The following is a 15,797-nucleotide window of genomic DNA, read 5'->3' on the forward strand; positions in this document are numbered from 1 at the left end:
AATGTTTTCCTTGGAAAACTTACTTGTTCAAGAATCAAGGTACTTTATTGTAAAATATAATTAAACATACATACGTACATGTGAATAAATACAAATATATTTAGTAAAATACAGCAGAAGGAATATAAGAACTATGAACCTCCTTAAAGTCTTAGTTTAGTATTTATCACCCAGACTGTTTCCTTCATTACACACCGGGCACTGTTTCATTAAATAGTCCGATTATCTGTTGGCATTAACAGAAACTATGACTTAGTTCACAACAAGGAACACGGTGTTATACTGAATTATGTAATACAGAGTTTCAAAGAATTACATTGCTATGGCTGCAAAGCTTCCTCAATTTGATTTCCACATAAACAGGCAATAACCACACACTAAATAAAGCGTAAGCAATGTGAAAAAATAACTTGACTGTATACCTCATCTCTCAGGAAAATACAAAAATATTAAAATGTCAATGTTTTACACTACTGATAACAAAGTCGAGTAGCTGTTTCTGCTAATATTAGACAGTTCTGTAGAAATTGAGAAATCCTAACCACAGTGCTCTGTGAACACTTGTGAGCTCAATCATTTCCGTAATATCTAAGAAACTCTAGCTAGATCTTAAAACCCCTACCACAGACTTAGGAATTTACATCAAAATGTTGACAAAACCACACATGGAAAATTGAAATATGAATGTTATGCCAGCAAAAGTAAAACAAGCGTATCAAAATTAGCATCAGCAATACATTCACTTTCATGTTAACACACACTTTTTTGCTGAATTGCTTCATTTTCATGTTTTATCTTTTCATTGCTGGTGACAACAAATGAGATTACCCCAGATTACTGTGGTTTTAGTGGTACTGCCTGAAGAACAGTAGGCACACGAGGATTACATGTTCACATGGGAATTTTCTGTGTAGATTCATATTTGTTCACTAGATTTCAGCTATCTTCTGTAAGACCTCTCTGATTATAGTCTCAAGCCTTCCTCAAGGTCTAAGATGTTTCAAATACTGCACATTTATTGTCAAAATTATCCCGTGTGTGTATATATATATTTATATATATATATATATTTAAAGGTTGACCGGTATTTTACATATACTATATACCGTGTATCAGATACCTAGGTATGCATAATGTAGAATGTCAAGATTAGTATATAAAGTTGACTGTTCAAGGCCAGTAATTGGACAAAAACTATTTTGCCCATATGCTTCAAATTATTTTTCTAATGCATTTTTAATCTTTTTTCTAAGATCATGTTTTCCTCATAACCTCTTCTAATAAAACACTGATAGGCAAGAAAAAGCTCACCACTTTCATACCTCCTGACTGCAGTTTTCAATTCTATTGAGAAAAACAGACATAACCACTGACTTTTCTTTATAAGCCTAGCTTACGTTACCTGTTGACTACAGTCCTAGTTATTTTAGTTACATGTTTTTAGTGAATGGATGAAAGCCACTGAGGTTTAGTTTTCCATCATCCAGATCAGCATGTTTTAATATACTGTTTCATGTTTCACTTCTATGTAATTCTACCTGTGTTTACGTTCTACTTATTTAAGAGTAGGGTTTTGTTTAAAGTTATACCAAAACATACAAAAAGCATAACAATACTTCCCAACCTCCCCCACTGGAGACAGCATTTACTTTTTCATCTCAGTTGCTTGTGCCTGAATTATTTCCACTCTGGCCTGTACTAAAAAACAAACAAACAGTAACCTTCAGTCCCTGTAGGCTACCAAACAGAAACGTATGTCAGCTCATGCAGCTTACAAAGCATTATTAGAAACCACCTTTCACAAATTCTTGGAACCTAGTATTTTTGTATTTTTAATATTGTGCTTAAGCTAGCAAAATGCAATGATAACTGACTAGTTGTAGTACTGCTTTAACAGCCAAATTGAACATAGATTACAAGGGTTGCAAAGTGTGCATCATGATTTTGAGAACTCAAAACATTTCATGTGCTCTGTTAATTAACTCGATCTCTATGGACACAGCAGTAAAGAAAACAACAGTAGATAGCACAAGAGTGAGAAAGGTAGCAAATAAAAGGCTTTAAATTGCTTCCCTTTTTCAGTAATCTTCACTTAAGCTTTCACATCAGGTCAAACTTCAGCCAGTGTATTTGTTCTTGCATTTATTTCCTGCCGGGCCCAGGTTATTTATGACATTCATCAGATATTAAATGTTGACTTAAGTTATGAAGCTAGATATAACCAGTATATTAATTGTAATAAAACTGGAATATTGAGTGATTCCTCTTTTAAGAGGAACAACGCTGAACTATACAGCACCTTGGACTCCTCAGAAATAGGTATGTAACCTTAAATCTGCTGCTTTTCTTACGACAAACCACTGAGTTTGAAACAAATCTGTGCAACTCAGACTCACCTGTCCATTAACTTCACTTTTGGGCGAAAGAACAGGGATCTAACAATTTGAAACTTATCTTTTGATATGCACAATACTAGGGAGACTTCCTATGCAAACAGGATTGCATTAGACTTCTACATTTGTTTTAAACTTCTTATCCAATTTGCATTATCAGCATACTATTCATACATTGACACTGCAAAAGGATGCATTATTTCAAGCTTTCACCCTCTTCTCTCCACAGAGCTGTGGCAACTCTCTATCCTGAGCTTGCATACATTACACAACTGTGAGAATATTTTGTCTTCTGACCTGATGTACAAGAGTCTACACATGCTAGGCCCGTTCATGCTACTGTCCTCAAGTTACAGCAGAGAAATTTCATGGATTATCAGTAACCACATAAGCCGTTTTAGACACAAGGTCAAACAGAAGAATTAAAATGAGTTTCAGCGCCATTTTAACATTAGTCTTTATCTTATGCCAAAACAGACATGAATCACAAAGAAATCTATTGCATCTCAGCTGAGGTAGTATTTTAATAGCTGACAATCAAAGACTACCTTCCTGCTATAACTGAGCAGCTGTAGGTTTTTTTTTTTTTTTTTTTAGGGAAGCAAAAACCTACCCAAAAAAAAAAAAAAAAAGATTGTCAGCAGTGATTTAAAACAATTTGGCTTTATTCACCACAACCTAGCAATATATGAAAAAAAAAAACCAAAAACAAACAAACAAAAAAAAAACAAAACCAAAAAACTAAAATACTAGTCTGAAGGATTAAAATGCTAAAACAATCAAACAGCTCAAGCATCACAGAAAGAATATTAGAGTTTTTTTTTTTTTTTAATGGCTGCAATCATAGTTAAATAGGTTGCTTCCCCCAAGAAAAGTAAGGGTTTGGAAGTGTCTGAAGAAAGTACAGCAAACCACCTGTAAGTAATCCTACAGTTATTAAATCTTGAAAGAGAAATCTGATAATTGTGGTGGGCTAACCTTGACTGGCTGCCTGATACGCACCAAGTCATGCTTTTGCTCCCCCTTATCAATGGCACAGAAGAAGAAAATAAGAGGTACGAAAGCTTGTGGGTTGAAATAAAGGCAGGGAGATAGCCTACCATTCACTGTCATTGGCAAAACAGACTGCTGGGGGAAGATCAATTCATTGCCAATTAAAAATAGAGTAGGACAACAAGAAACAAAAGACAAAACTAAAAATACCTTATTTCCAGGCTTAACTCTTAACTTCACTTCTTACTTTTCCACATCCTTCTTCCCTGTGACCCCTGAACGGCACAAGGTGTTGGGAATGGGGGTTGCGGTCAGTTCCCAACACTTTGTCTTTGCTGCTCCTTCCTCATACTTCTCTTATGCTCCACCGTGGGATCCCTACCATGAAACACTGACTGCCCCAAGCATGGGTCTCTTCCAGGGGATGCAGACCTTCAGGAACAGACTGCTCCAGTGTGGGCATCCCACAGGCCACAGCTCCTGTCAGACCTCCTACTACAGCCATGGGCTCCTCTCCATAGGCCAGGAGCCTGTTACTGCATGGCTGCAGCTTCCTCCAGGGTATCTCTACCTGCTTCAGTTTGGGGTCCTCCACGGCCTGCAGTGTGGTACCTGCTCCAACATGGTCCTTCATGGGCAGCTTCACCACAGACTTTATCACAGTCTTCTCCATTGAGTGCTAGGGGATCTCTGCTCTGACACGGAGTGCCTTTTCTCCTTCCTTCTTCACTGACCTTTGCAAGAGTTGTTTCCTCACATTTTTCGTCACTCCTCTCTCACTACTGCTGTTCAACATTTTTTTAACCCTTCCATAAATATGTCATCACAGAGGCACCATGAGAATCACCGATGGGCACAGCAATAACCAGCAGTGGTTGTGTTTTGGAACCAGCTATCTAGCATGGGGATAACCCCCAGTCTCTTCTCAGGAGAGGCCACCCCTTCCACTACTAAAACCTTGTTATGTAAACCCAATATAATACTACAGAAAATATCATTTTAGTGGATAAACGTGTAACAAAAAGGCTCACAGGTAGAAGGTGAAGTTAATAAAAATAAATAAAATGTTATCAAGAAATGGCAATAGTCAGAATATATCAATGAGTATTTGAGCTCATTCATCACTGTTACTAAGATTTCAACTGAAACTGAGTATTTTTTCCGAAAGAAACATTTTAGATAAAAAAAGAATTCAAGTAAGCACTACAGCCTACGTTATGCAGAATACGTAGAACAAACGATCCCCTTTTGCTGTTGCCTTATTATATTCCTTCAACTCTAACACCACACTACTTCCAAGTCACCTGTGAGCACATCCTTTGTTTCTTCACCCTGTGTTAAAGACATAGGAGCCCTGCATGCTATGAGGAGGAATCAGAAGTGGTTACATAGCACAGGCTTTCAATCTCTGACTTTTCACATCAGCTTAAGAGCTACATCTACTACTACTACGCAAGCATGGAAAAGACAACTCACTGATTATCTAAAATGGCTCTGCTCACAACTTCAGCAGAAAGGTAAGCTGCTATGAACGTTGTAATTATACCCATTTGCATAGATGGAAAGAGGTTTGACCATCTAAATCACAAGCTGAGGTCTGCACAACATGCAGTATCAGCATATGAACTCCAATATGTTGTACTTCCTCTCCTATGAAGGCAGGCTGAGGAAGTTGGGGTTGTTCAGCCTGGAGAAGCGAAAGCTCCACTAGGACCTTATAGTGGCCTTCCAGCGCCTAAAGGGGGCCTACAGGCAAGTTGGGAGGGACTCTTTGTCAGGGGGTGTAGGGGTAGGACAAGGGGTAATGACTTTAAATTGAAAGTGGATAGATTTAGATTGGATATAAGGAAGAAATTCTTCACTCAGAGGGTGGTGAGGCCCTGGCACAGGCTGCCCAGAGAAGCTGTGGATGCCCCATCCCTGGAGGTGTTCAGGGCCAGGCTGGATGGGGCTTTGGGCGACCTGGTCTGGTGGGAGGTGTCCCAGCCCATGGCAGGGGGGTTGGAACTGGGTGATCTTTAAGGTCCCTTCCAACCCAGACTTTTCTGTGATTCTATGATACCTCAACCATATCTGGAGTTCCAAAAATTGTGTTTTATCAGTAAGGCCCTTTTATCACCAAGTCTACCAGTCAGCTAGTGCTGTCTGACACAAAACTCCAGATAAATACTAAAGTTGCCTTCTTTGCTGAGAAAGTCACAGGGATTACATGAAGAAACTTGAAGTCACTCATATCTCCACATCACGAGATTTTGTAAACTGCAAGTCTGATATGAAGATAAGGACCTTCTACAGATTACGTATGAACCTTCTGGACTGTGATCTTTAGCAGCCAGCCCTATGTTCAAAAAGCCTGGGTTAAGAATGTCTGATTAATGCCTCTCAATAACAAGAGCAAAAGAAACCGCAGCTTCATGGTCCTTCCTCACCCTGGGTCTTCCCTTGAAAGACTACTGAAACTGAAAAGCAGGGAGGACTAAGGTACAGGCTTTTATAATTTATGGATAACTGAAATTAAAAAAAAAAAAAAAGTTATGGGGAAGAAAGAAAAAGGATAGATACTTCTTTTTGTGTTCACCTGCCAGTTCAAGCTCAGAAGGACCACTTTGTTCCAGTAAGTACTTCACAACGTATTGGTTCAAAGCACTCTGTTTACTCTTCAGATTGATTTACAGCAAACACGTCAGATCTGTATTAATAGTTCAGCCTTAGCCTTTGGCTCTTCTTCCACTATGAAAGTTTCTACTGTGCATGCTTCAGAATTTAGCAACTCATCCAAGAGAGAACGGTCTTAAGTCACCAGCTAAACTGACACCTACAGCTTTCATCTTCAAGTATCTCTCTACAAACTTTTCTGGATCCCTTTAGATTTGTTAGCTCTGAACTAATAAACATAAGTTCTTTTCCACATCAAGTAGCCAAAATAGCGTCAGAAGAGCAAAACTGGAACCCACAAAGAAAAGAATTAAGAAACCACTGTGCCTCAATTGACTAGCTTTGCTATTCTTGAATGCACTCCAGAGAGACATATCTAAACTTTTCAGCTGGAAACAAACACAGGAAGACGACTTAAAACTTAATGTCTTGGTTTAGTATAATCCTAATAATCTATGTGGAAAGGACGCAGAAAATCTTCCAGGTTAATAAAGACTTATTATGCAAATATTCTAGTTTCGCACAGGTCAAGAAAGACAATAAGAAATGACCAACACTAACAATGAAACAGCAAAGACAAACACTGCCAAAAAATCTCCCAACAGTACAGAAAAAACAAAGGCGAGAGCTGCTGTACACCTTACATACCAAACTAGACGGGGAGAAGCTATGGTATATGCCGTCACTCTGAAAGAATCAGATTTCATACAGTAAGCACACATGCATCTGCAATGGAATCTACATGGAATTTAACCATGAGAGAATCATTTGTTGTGACATGACCACAACTGAAATCTTAACTATTAATAAAGCACATTCTGGAACTCACAGATGTAGAATATTTTCACCTATGCACTGATGAGACTAACAGAAGGCAATGAAGTGCTTTGCTCACTGGCACTAGGAAAAAGTGAGCAATAAAAAAAAAAAAAAAGAACCACCAGTTTTAAGGTTTGCAAGGATAAGAACAGAGGAACTCAACCTCCCTCCTTGTTCAGGAATGCTCTACGTAGCCACATTTTACTTTCAAGACTTCTCACTCCCCAGTCCAATTATAATTTCTACCATATTCAGTTTTGTGCTTTCTACCTCATACTAAAAATAGTATGGAAAGCATGAAAGTTCATCAGAACAAACAGTAGGATACCACATCAGACAAGAGCCAGTGATAAAGAACTCTTAAAAGTATCAGGATCCTACATTGGCTTAAGTAAGCTTCTTGTCAAGTAAGCCTAAACAACAGTGCCTGCAAACTGTGATACCAGTGTGCCAAAATACAGTACTATCTTTATTACAACCATCTTTTACTCACAGTTTGTGGGTTGATATCATCTTCTCCCATAGGTTCATCCACAATTTGCTGTCCATTCTGTAAAAAACAGACACAGCAAGTTAATAGAGGTGCTGAATCCAGCTACAGAAATACACATTGCCGATGGGCTTATACAGCATGTTCCTCTATAGGGTCAAGAGTTCTCTTCAACATATTGTCAAACAAAACAAAAAAATGATTCATTGGAAGTGGGCACAAAAGGCTGCCTATGGCTGGCACATGGTGCCATGCCACTCTGATCCTTATGTACGACGGAATCGGATGAATTTCACAGTAAGAAACATGTAAAAACAACTTGGCATTTTAAGTCTGACTACTACAAAGCTAGAGATTATTTTCTATTACTACAACCTCTTCAAAAGCAAATAAATCCAATAGAGACTGAGCAGCAAAAAGCCACATCAAAGAACAGATAAACAGGTTCTTTTTTAGACTAGTACCTTGTGTGGCAACAGTCAGTCCTTACTCTGCCATGAGTACTACAAGAACATTTATAACTACACTATATACTTATAAAAAACTACAAATGCTTACAGTTGCTGGCTAACAAAACGGTCCACTCACTACTTTTAGTACATTCCTAAAGACCATTCTAAAAAGCTTTCAAATGTGAAAAAGCCTGAATGCCTTCTTGGTTAACAGATGCTTTCTTTTCCTTGGCAGTGGTTACTACTTGGGGAATCTCTCAGTGGCATTTTTTCCCAGAAAGACTTAGAGTGATATGTATATTAGCAAGCTGTAAGGAAAAATATGTTTCCTAAGGTGTGGTAAAGAATATCACCTGGGGCTTTAAATCTTTGCTTGCTCTTAAAGTTTTACAAAATTTAACGTTCTTTTTGAAACAAATGAAAAAATACCCCAAATAGCCGTGTCCTCCAGTACCAGTGGAGGCAAAGTTTTTTCCATTTTTGCATTGTTTTCCCAAAGAACACAAAGCCTAATTAATCTATTTTCACAGAACTTTATCTACTGAAAAAGTTACATGGACACATATTTTCTAAATGCCAGAAAGCTACGAAAAGCTGCTAAGCAGGGTTCAGAGATTTGAGTTTCGTCCTGCAAGTTCCTTCCCACAGTTCCGTTTTTCAACAGACTTCTTGGGTGGAACCTTCCTTGTGTTCTGCTGTAACAGCTGCTGATCAACACAGTCTTCTGGCTTGCAAGTGGCTGGAGGAGAATATTTTCTATGAAAAAAACAGATTAAACCTCAGCAACTTACGAATCGCAGCCTCCAGATACGCCAAGCATACCAAATGACGATTACCAGCTTCCTAACAAGTTTTTCCCTGTGCATTTTTTGCTGAAAGATACAACTGGATAAAGCTAGATTATGAGAATTATGGATTGCCCAAATATATGCCCAAATATATCACAGGCTTTTTTTTTGTTTTGTTTTAATGGGAGGAAAGGAGAGGGCCCAGCTGATTCTGTCTCCAGTGCAGAGCTCACATGATAACACTGCCATTTTCTCATCTGAACTGACTTTGGAAAGATTTTAGAGACTTCTGGTTAGACACCATGTTTCCATGAAGGAAGGAGTAGTAAAAACCAGCTTCACATGTTACCACAGAGGTTACAAGTTACTTTCACAGGTTACTACAGGTTACTATTTTTATTAAATTCACTGTTAAGAGCAGTCAGAATATATCTTCTAATTGTACAGTTAGGGGTTATTTGCTAAGACAATGTTCCAAAGAACCTAAGCTTCCCTTTCTGTAGTATCTTCTGCTTAGAGCATAATAGCAGAGATTGTATTATTCTTCTTTAAGATACACAAAAAAAATGAAATTATCAAACAGAAGACCGTAAGAACACCAGCTTATCTAAGTTACAGAAACGAGCGTTTCCAATAAAGCTTGTTTACAAGGAAGCATAATTGTTTATACATATGCCATTTCTATCAAGTCACAGACTTTCCCTTTTCTCAAATCTATAGCATACATTAAAGTTAAATTAGCATTTGCATTTTAGCTACGTATCTCTGTACTCTATTCATGCCACAAGATAGCTTCCAGAGGATCTTGTCAATAGGAAAAAAACAAAACGAAACAAAAAAAAACACACAAGCAGAAAAACAGCAGAACAAGACAATTGACTTCAGCCTGAAAGGAGGAGTTTATAATGTCCTGACAACTAATGATGGCTAAACTCAGGGGCCTAAACTAGGGCAACTTGTGTATCAAAGCCATCTGCTCTAAACTGACTCCACATGCAGAAACAGTGACTTCTGCTACAACAGTCATTCCACTGAAAAATAATGTACATTAACTGCAGGTTAAGTAAGACGTTACTAAACATTAAGCCTTAAGATCTCACTTTTACTATTTTAAGGCAACTATAAAATAGTTGAAAGTGGAACACTTTCAAGAAACTTGAGACAAACCTCTCTTTGAAGACAAAAAAATTGAGATCAACTGCTTTTTGAGACAGCTCTAATCTGTAACCCCACTGACTTCAACATCAGTCTACCAGAAGAAACAAAAAGCAGAAAGTTTTCGCATCACAGATAAACTGGGTTGTACAATCTGGTTTCCCTGTCTAATCCTGCATTGCTTTCAGTTACTTTTCACATGAATTCAATAAATGGATTCCAAACACGCTTGCTGGCAGCACGAACAAACTCAAGAAGTCAGCATGTATGCTATGCAGCCGTGTCTGAGCCAGATCACCAGATTAGCAAGATCTTTTTAAACAAGTCTCCCCAAACAATGATTATGCTAAGGAATCACTGGATGGTAGAACCAGTTTTGCTTGGAACAGCCTGAGCCATGTAAGGTAAAGAAGAATATGTAGATGTGATTTATGGTTTGTTGTTGTTAGTTGAGATACTACTAAATAGAAAGCAGCTGTGTATTCAGAAGGTCCACAAACTGTACTGCATTTCTGAAGAGTTAAGATGTAAAGCCAAAAAGTTCACATTGGAAGTGACAATATTTAAACACTTCGAGGAACAAAATCAGCAGCATGCTTAAGAGGTGAGTGAATGAAATAAGTTCCCTCTTGCTAGGCTGAACTTGCTCTAGTATTTAATTAGAGCCAAGGACACGTCTCAATGAGATAACAGACTGGGACTAGATATAATAGTCTGAAGAATACAGGGTAAGAGAAGGCTGAATGCATCTTTTACATGCACAGATTGATTTATTTCAAAAGACTCTAGACCTTGATTATTCTTCAGCTGCACCGTTGCTGTAGCAGGGATGCCAAGCAAGCAGAATAGACCAAATATCTGGTTATTTCCAGTACCCTAACTCCAAAAGCAGTGAGTACCAGGTGTTTCAGATGACAGCACAAGAGAACTGTAATAAAAACAATATAAAAGGTCTACAAAAAACTTCTACTTATCACCTAAACACGTCAGCATTCAAATTACACCACTGAAGTGAGGGCACACACCCCTTATAAAGGTAATCTATAAAATGCTATCCAGTCCACTACAATACAATTTCCTACTCTAACTTCCAGTGGAAACAGCCCTGTTGTTGGAGGTAAATTTCATTCCCCAAAGCTTTTAAACCTGTTGCCACATTTCATTAAGTTGGTAGAATACTTAAACACAGTTAGGTTCCAGCAATTTTCCTGAAGGCACGTAGACAGGAACACAAAGGAGATCCTTCAGGTTCCCTGACCAGGCATAAAGCAGACAATCCTTAGAGAACCTGCATCAGCCAGTTGGTATATGAATGTCAACCTTCAGTATTTCTAACAACCAAAGGCTACAGGTTTGAAACTGAAATTCTTACACCTGAGTTTGCAGGGCAAGTAAGCAGTTTAATTTTGTGTGTGTGTGTGTTTAATTGTGTGTGTGTGTTAAATTCAGACCATTTTACTCTTGACTACATGCCCATAAATAACTGTGCTGGAAGAGATGAAGAGGCAACAAGTGGCAGCATAGGTTTGGGGACTGATATTGAGAAGACATAACCATAGTAAACCCTTTGTAATAAGTGAGTACATCCAGAAATGCAGTCCACATCTAGCTCACAATCAATTAAACACTTTTGTGAAGCATGGGATAGCCTGCACTCTACACTACAACTGTATATTGATCAACAGTCCTAATGGGACTTGTAATTTTTCTTTTAGTTATAATCAAGTTTGCAACAGTACAAACTTGGGCATCTGCACAATAAAACAGGTACATTCAACTGATTGGCACTGGATCTATGTTTGTAATCTCGTACGTAAAATACCTGAAAGAGCATCTGTAACTGCAATTTGGCATTTGCAATTTAGCACAGTATACTTTATTTAATAATAATGTTAGGTACCCATCATTCCCACTACACAGTTCTTTACAAGTATCTAAATCACTAATTGAAATATTAAATAGACAAAACATTTGTGTCCTGTAGTGCTCACTTCTCCTATTTTTCCGATTATTTTCATCAGTATTATTACAGACAGTATACACTTAGTATACACTTAAAGTTTATATTTAGTTTGGTATCTCCATTCAAAGTTTTGTTAATATGGACTTCTCTGATCTGGATGTTTTTACATACAGTTTTAATAGATTTTATTATTTTCTTCCTGAAGAATGTGTGTTTGACCATGAAGCTTGTTGAATATTAAACACCAACACATAACCTCTTCCTTCCCCAGAGCATCTTTGTTCTGTGTTTAGACTATTGCTAGATTATTTTAGGATGCTTAAGTAGCCTCTCTGCCAAACATTTTAACTTTTTCCTCCCAACTCCATTTGTCAGTTGTTTTAAATACCCTTATGAAAATAACAGCAGTTATTGCTTTTGGTACAGTTTTTCTTCCATTAATCTTAGTATTCCCTAATGATTAATATTAGGCTTGAGCATATAAATCAGTAACCAGTCTACTACTAGTGGACTTCAGCATATTATATGACTACTGAATATTCCATGTAATTGGTGCCTTTTAGCAGAACTATACACACTAATTAAGATGTTGTAAAACAAAAGTGCTATAGACTTAGAGTTTACAAGTGTACAAATAAAGACTTACGAACCGTAAATCAATGCAGGATGACATTTTAAGTGTGTAAATAAGCAGACAAGATAAGAGGTCTGAATCACATGGTGTAAAAATCAGTAGTTAGAAACTATAAAAGGCTAGTATGTGACGTAGGTGATAATCTAATTACTCTTTGGAAGGAGAATTTAGGTAAGTTACCTGAATGTCTGAAGATTCTCCCAGGTAATTCCTAGTTTTTACCTACCAAAACCTTCAAACTTACCCAACAATTTTCGCCAGTTACAGAATTTAATGAAAACTTTTTATTTCCTCTAAACCTTCTGAAAACCAAGTTTAAGATACCAAAAATAAATGTTTCTAAATCTATTTTCTGTATCATTTATCCAATAAAACATTGATCATACGCAGATCCAAGACCTTTTGCTCTCTGGTGTTTTCAGGGGACTCAACTGGCAAACACAGTTCAAGAACCCTGCAATCCCTGACCCGAGTGAAGCTGTAACAAAGCTTCCGGCTTGTTTCAAAGCAGCACAAAATGCGGTGTTCCCTCTGAAACGTTCATAACAAATTTGCTGCTGGTAAAAGAAGGCACTGCGTGGAACTATATTCAGTAAAAGCCTTTCAAGCTGCACATGCTTAAACTTGCTATTCTAAGCAGCAATGCTTAGAAACTCTGAGAAAAAATTCTTAGGTCCACAGAAAAATAGTTGAAAATAGACTGAGGGGACCTTGAGAGGTCATCCAACCTATCTCAGCGCACCAAGGCGTGATCGGCTATTCCTAAAACATCACTCAAGATGTTTATGTGTAACTCCTTCTTAGATTGTAAAGACTTCTTTACTGAAGATTAATTTTAGTTCTTAACTAAAATCTAGGGCCTTAACAGAACCTGAATTGACTCATGCCCTAACTCCCCTGCTAGGGAACCACACACATCCAAAGCACTTACCTTAATCCTAACCTGAATAAGGCTAATTATGTGAGCTATCATCTCAGATTTTCTTTAGCTGTTGTCTCATCGTATACATTCAATGTATTTTGCATATACTGTTAAAAATAGTACAAAGGAGTTGAAAAAACTTCTTTAATTTCCACAAAAACAAAAACGTGCAAGTGCTTATTTTTATGAAAGAAATACTGCTAGTACTTTTTTACATAAAACTCTGCGACTTCAACTTCCATTAACTGCACATAATTCCCTATAAACTTTATCGACTGAGGTGACTGATTTTTTGCTGAGCGTTAGGAGCAGCGGCAGGACTTCCAACACTTGCCTTTCTGCAGGCAAGCAAGCTCAGACACAAGCCATTAACAGACATTATTTGGGTATGGAGCCCAATAACTTCCTAAAGTTATGATACTTGGACAACTTTAACCTGAACTTTATCTACTTTACAGTGCCACTTATCTCATGACTCAGAAGTACAGAGTACAAATACAACTCGAGTATGACTGTGGCCTAGCTGCCACAGAAAAGCAGTCCCTTTCCTACTAAATTGCCCTTGGCACTTGGCCAGCCCTGTGCCAAGCTAGGTGACAAAAGAGAACTAAAAAAGAGTTTGCAGCTTTCAGTGACTTTAATTCCCTGAATTAACTCAGCTTCAAGCCAGGCAAGTTGCATGGCATTATCCAAGATGCCAAACATATAGTATCATAAAACCTTTGTCCAGGCCAACTGCTTTCTATAGCTAAAACAAGCTCCAAATTACGTATGTTCAGTTGCTCAGGAGAGGAAATAAAAGAGGGATGAGTGATTTTCATTTAGTTCCCTACCTACATGGGAGACAAATTATTACCCATAACACAGAGGTTCAGCAGCATTAGTAAAACACACACCACCTATTATCTGTTCATCTGCTTCAAAAAGGAAGAGATAAGCAGGCAGAAATCACTGACGTCAATACATCCAGACCACTGCCACACGCAGGAAAACAGCATGAACCCCTTCCCTGCTGCTACCAGTGCCCCAAGCACCTCCAGCACACGGTCCCACTGCAGTCTGTAGTCGCACCAGGAAGCAGAAACACTTTGCGTCACAGCCTGCTGCACAGCAGGGCCCACCAAAGCCCCCCATGCCTGCCTGGCTCCTTCCCAAGGGAAGAGTGGGCTTATTATGGTCTCTTATGATTAATGTCAGAGGCTGAAATTTAGTTGATGTCAGGGAAAGCATCACCCATTTCTGCTCATTTTGTCACTTAGCCATTTTAATAGACTCTAGAAGACAGACTAAGGTGTGGAACGACTTCACTACTTCCTAAAATCATGGATTTCCAAGGTGCCTGTGGAGCAATGCTGGAGGACAGGAGAAGGAATACTCCTCTGTGAGTGAAAGAAATTAACGTGCGAGTCTGAGTTCTAACAGTAACTAATTTGGCAACCAAGTTATAAGAAATAACATAAATAATATTAATCGTGATCTAATTACATCAAGAAACCACTAACTTCTGAGCCTTCGGGACAAACAAGTTTGGCTTCAAGAAGAACAAAAGGCATTTTTCAAAGCTATGATTTGCTGGACACTTAAAAGCATGACAGAAAACCATTGCCTCACATCTTCTGCATACAGTAAACACAAACTGTTCCAGTAAGTTAATGCTTGAAATTAAATGTTAATAAAAGACCTGGAACCTTCAAAGTTACGTCAGAAAACAGACTTAGATGATGATAATGTCATTTAGGAGACACATGCTACTTTTTACACGATCCAATTGTGTCACTCAAATTAAAAAAAAAAAAAAAAAAAAAAAAAAGAGAACATATCCTCCAAAAAGAGTTAAGCAGAGCATTAAGCATACCACAGGGGGTTCCTTGCATCAAAGGGAGCATATGGTATCTGTTACTGATAAGAGCAGCTAGCAGTAACTTTGTGGTTGAGCCGCTGGAGTGGGTCCCTGGAAACCAGCACTCATCTCCTAGATCTAGAACAGACCCCAGGAATTACACTAGACAGAGTCACTAAGATGTTGCACCTCATTTTCCCATCTGTTAAACAGGACTCTCCCCCCCCCCCCCCCCCTTCCAATGGATGAGGAGTTTTGTTTTATTTCCAAGTGTAAGGAGAGAATAAGTAGCATGGCATCATGCATGCAAGTATCTAGCACAATACTTGCAATAATTAACCACTTTAGTTGGCCTAAACATAAAAATTCCCTGAAGAGAAACGTCTCCAGTTTTACTGGTTAAATTATTTCCCCACGAGAAGTCACTACAATGGAAACAAACAGCCACAAGGTTTTGCTGTTGCCTGAAGAGCTGCTTAAGTGTTTTACTATTGAAATACTGCAATGAATTATATCTTAATAACAAAACCAGTGTATTGCACGAGTTCTTAAAGTTGGTAACTTGGCCAGTTCCCAGGATCAATCAACTCATAAAGCTAATATTTTTTGATATGCAGAGATAATGCAATGTCCACCTTAGTCTGTCTATCATTGTAAATCTAAGTGAAGCACTGTGAATGGAAAACGACTACA

General features: G+C 38.1%; 1 protein-coding gene across 2 annotated transcripts in view; it reads right to left on the reverse strand.

The window, feature by feature from the left end:
* Positions 1-15,797, reverse strand: part of RPS6KA3 (ribosomal protein S6 kinase A3) — a 76,211-nt gene that overhangs the window by 56,331 nt on the left and 4,083 nt on the right. For both annotated transcript variants that reach the window (XM_082767195.1, XM_082767194.1), the window contains exon 2: positions 7,354-7,410. In XM_082767195.1, coding sequence (XP_082623321.1) covers positions 7,354-7,410 — 57 coding nt within the window. The remainder of the gene's footprint in view (positions 1-7,353; positions 7,411-15,797) is intronic.

This window comes from Aythya marila (genome assembly GCF_965140915.1).
Source record: "Aythya marila genome assembly, chromosome: 1".
Classification (NCBI taxonomy): domain Eukaryota; kingdom Metazoa; phylum Chordata; class Aves; order Anseriformes; family Anatidae; genus Aythya; species Aythya marila.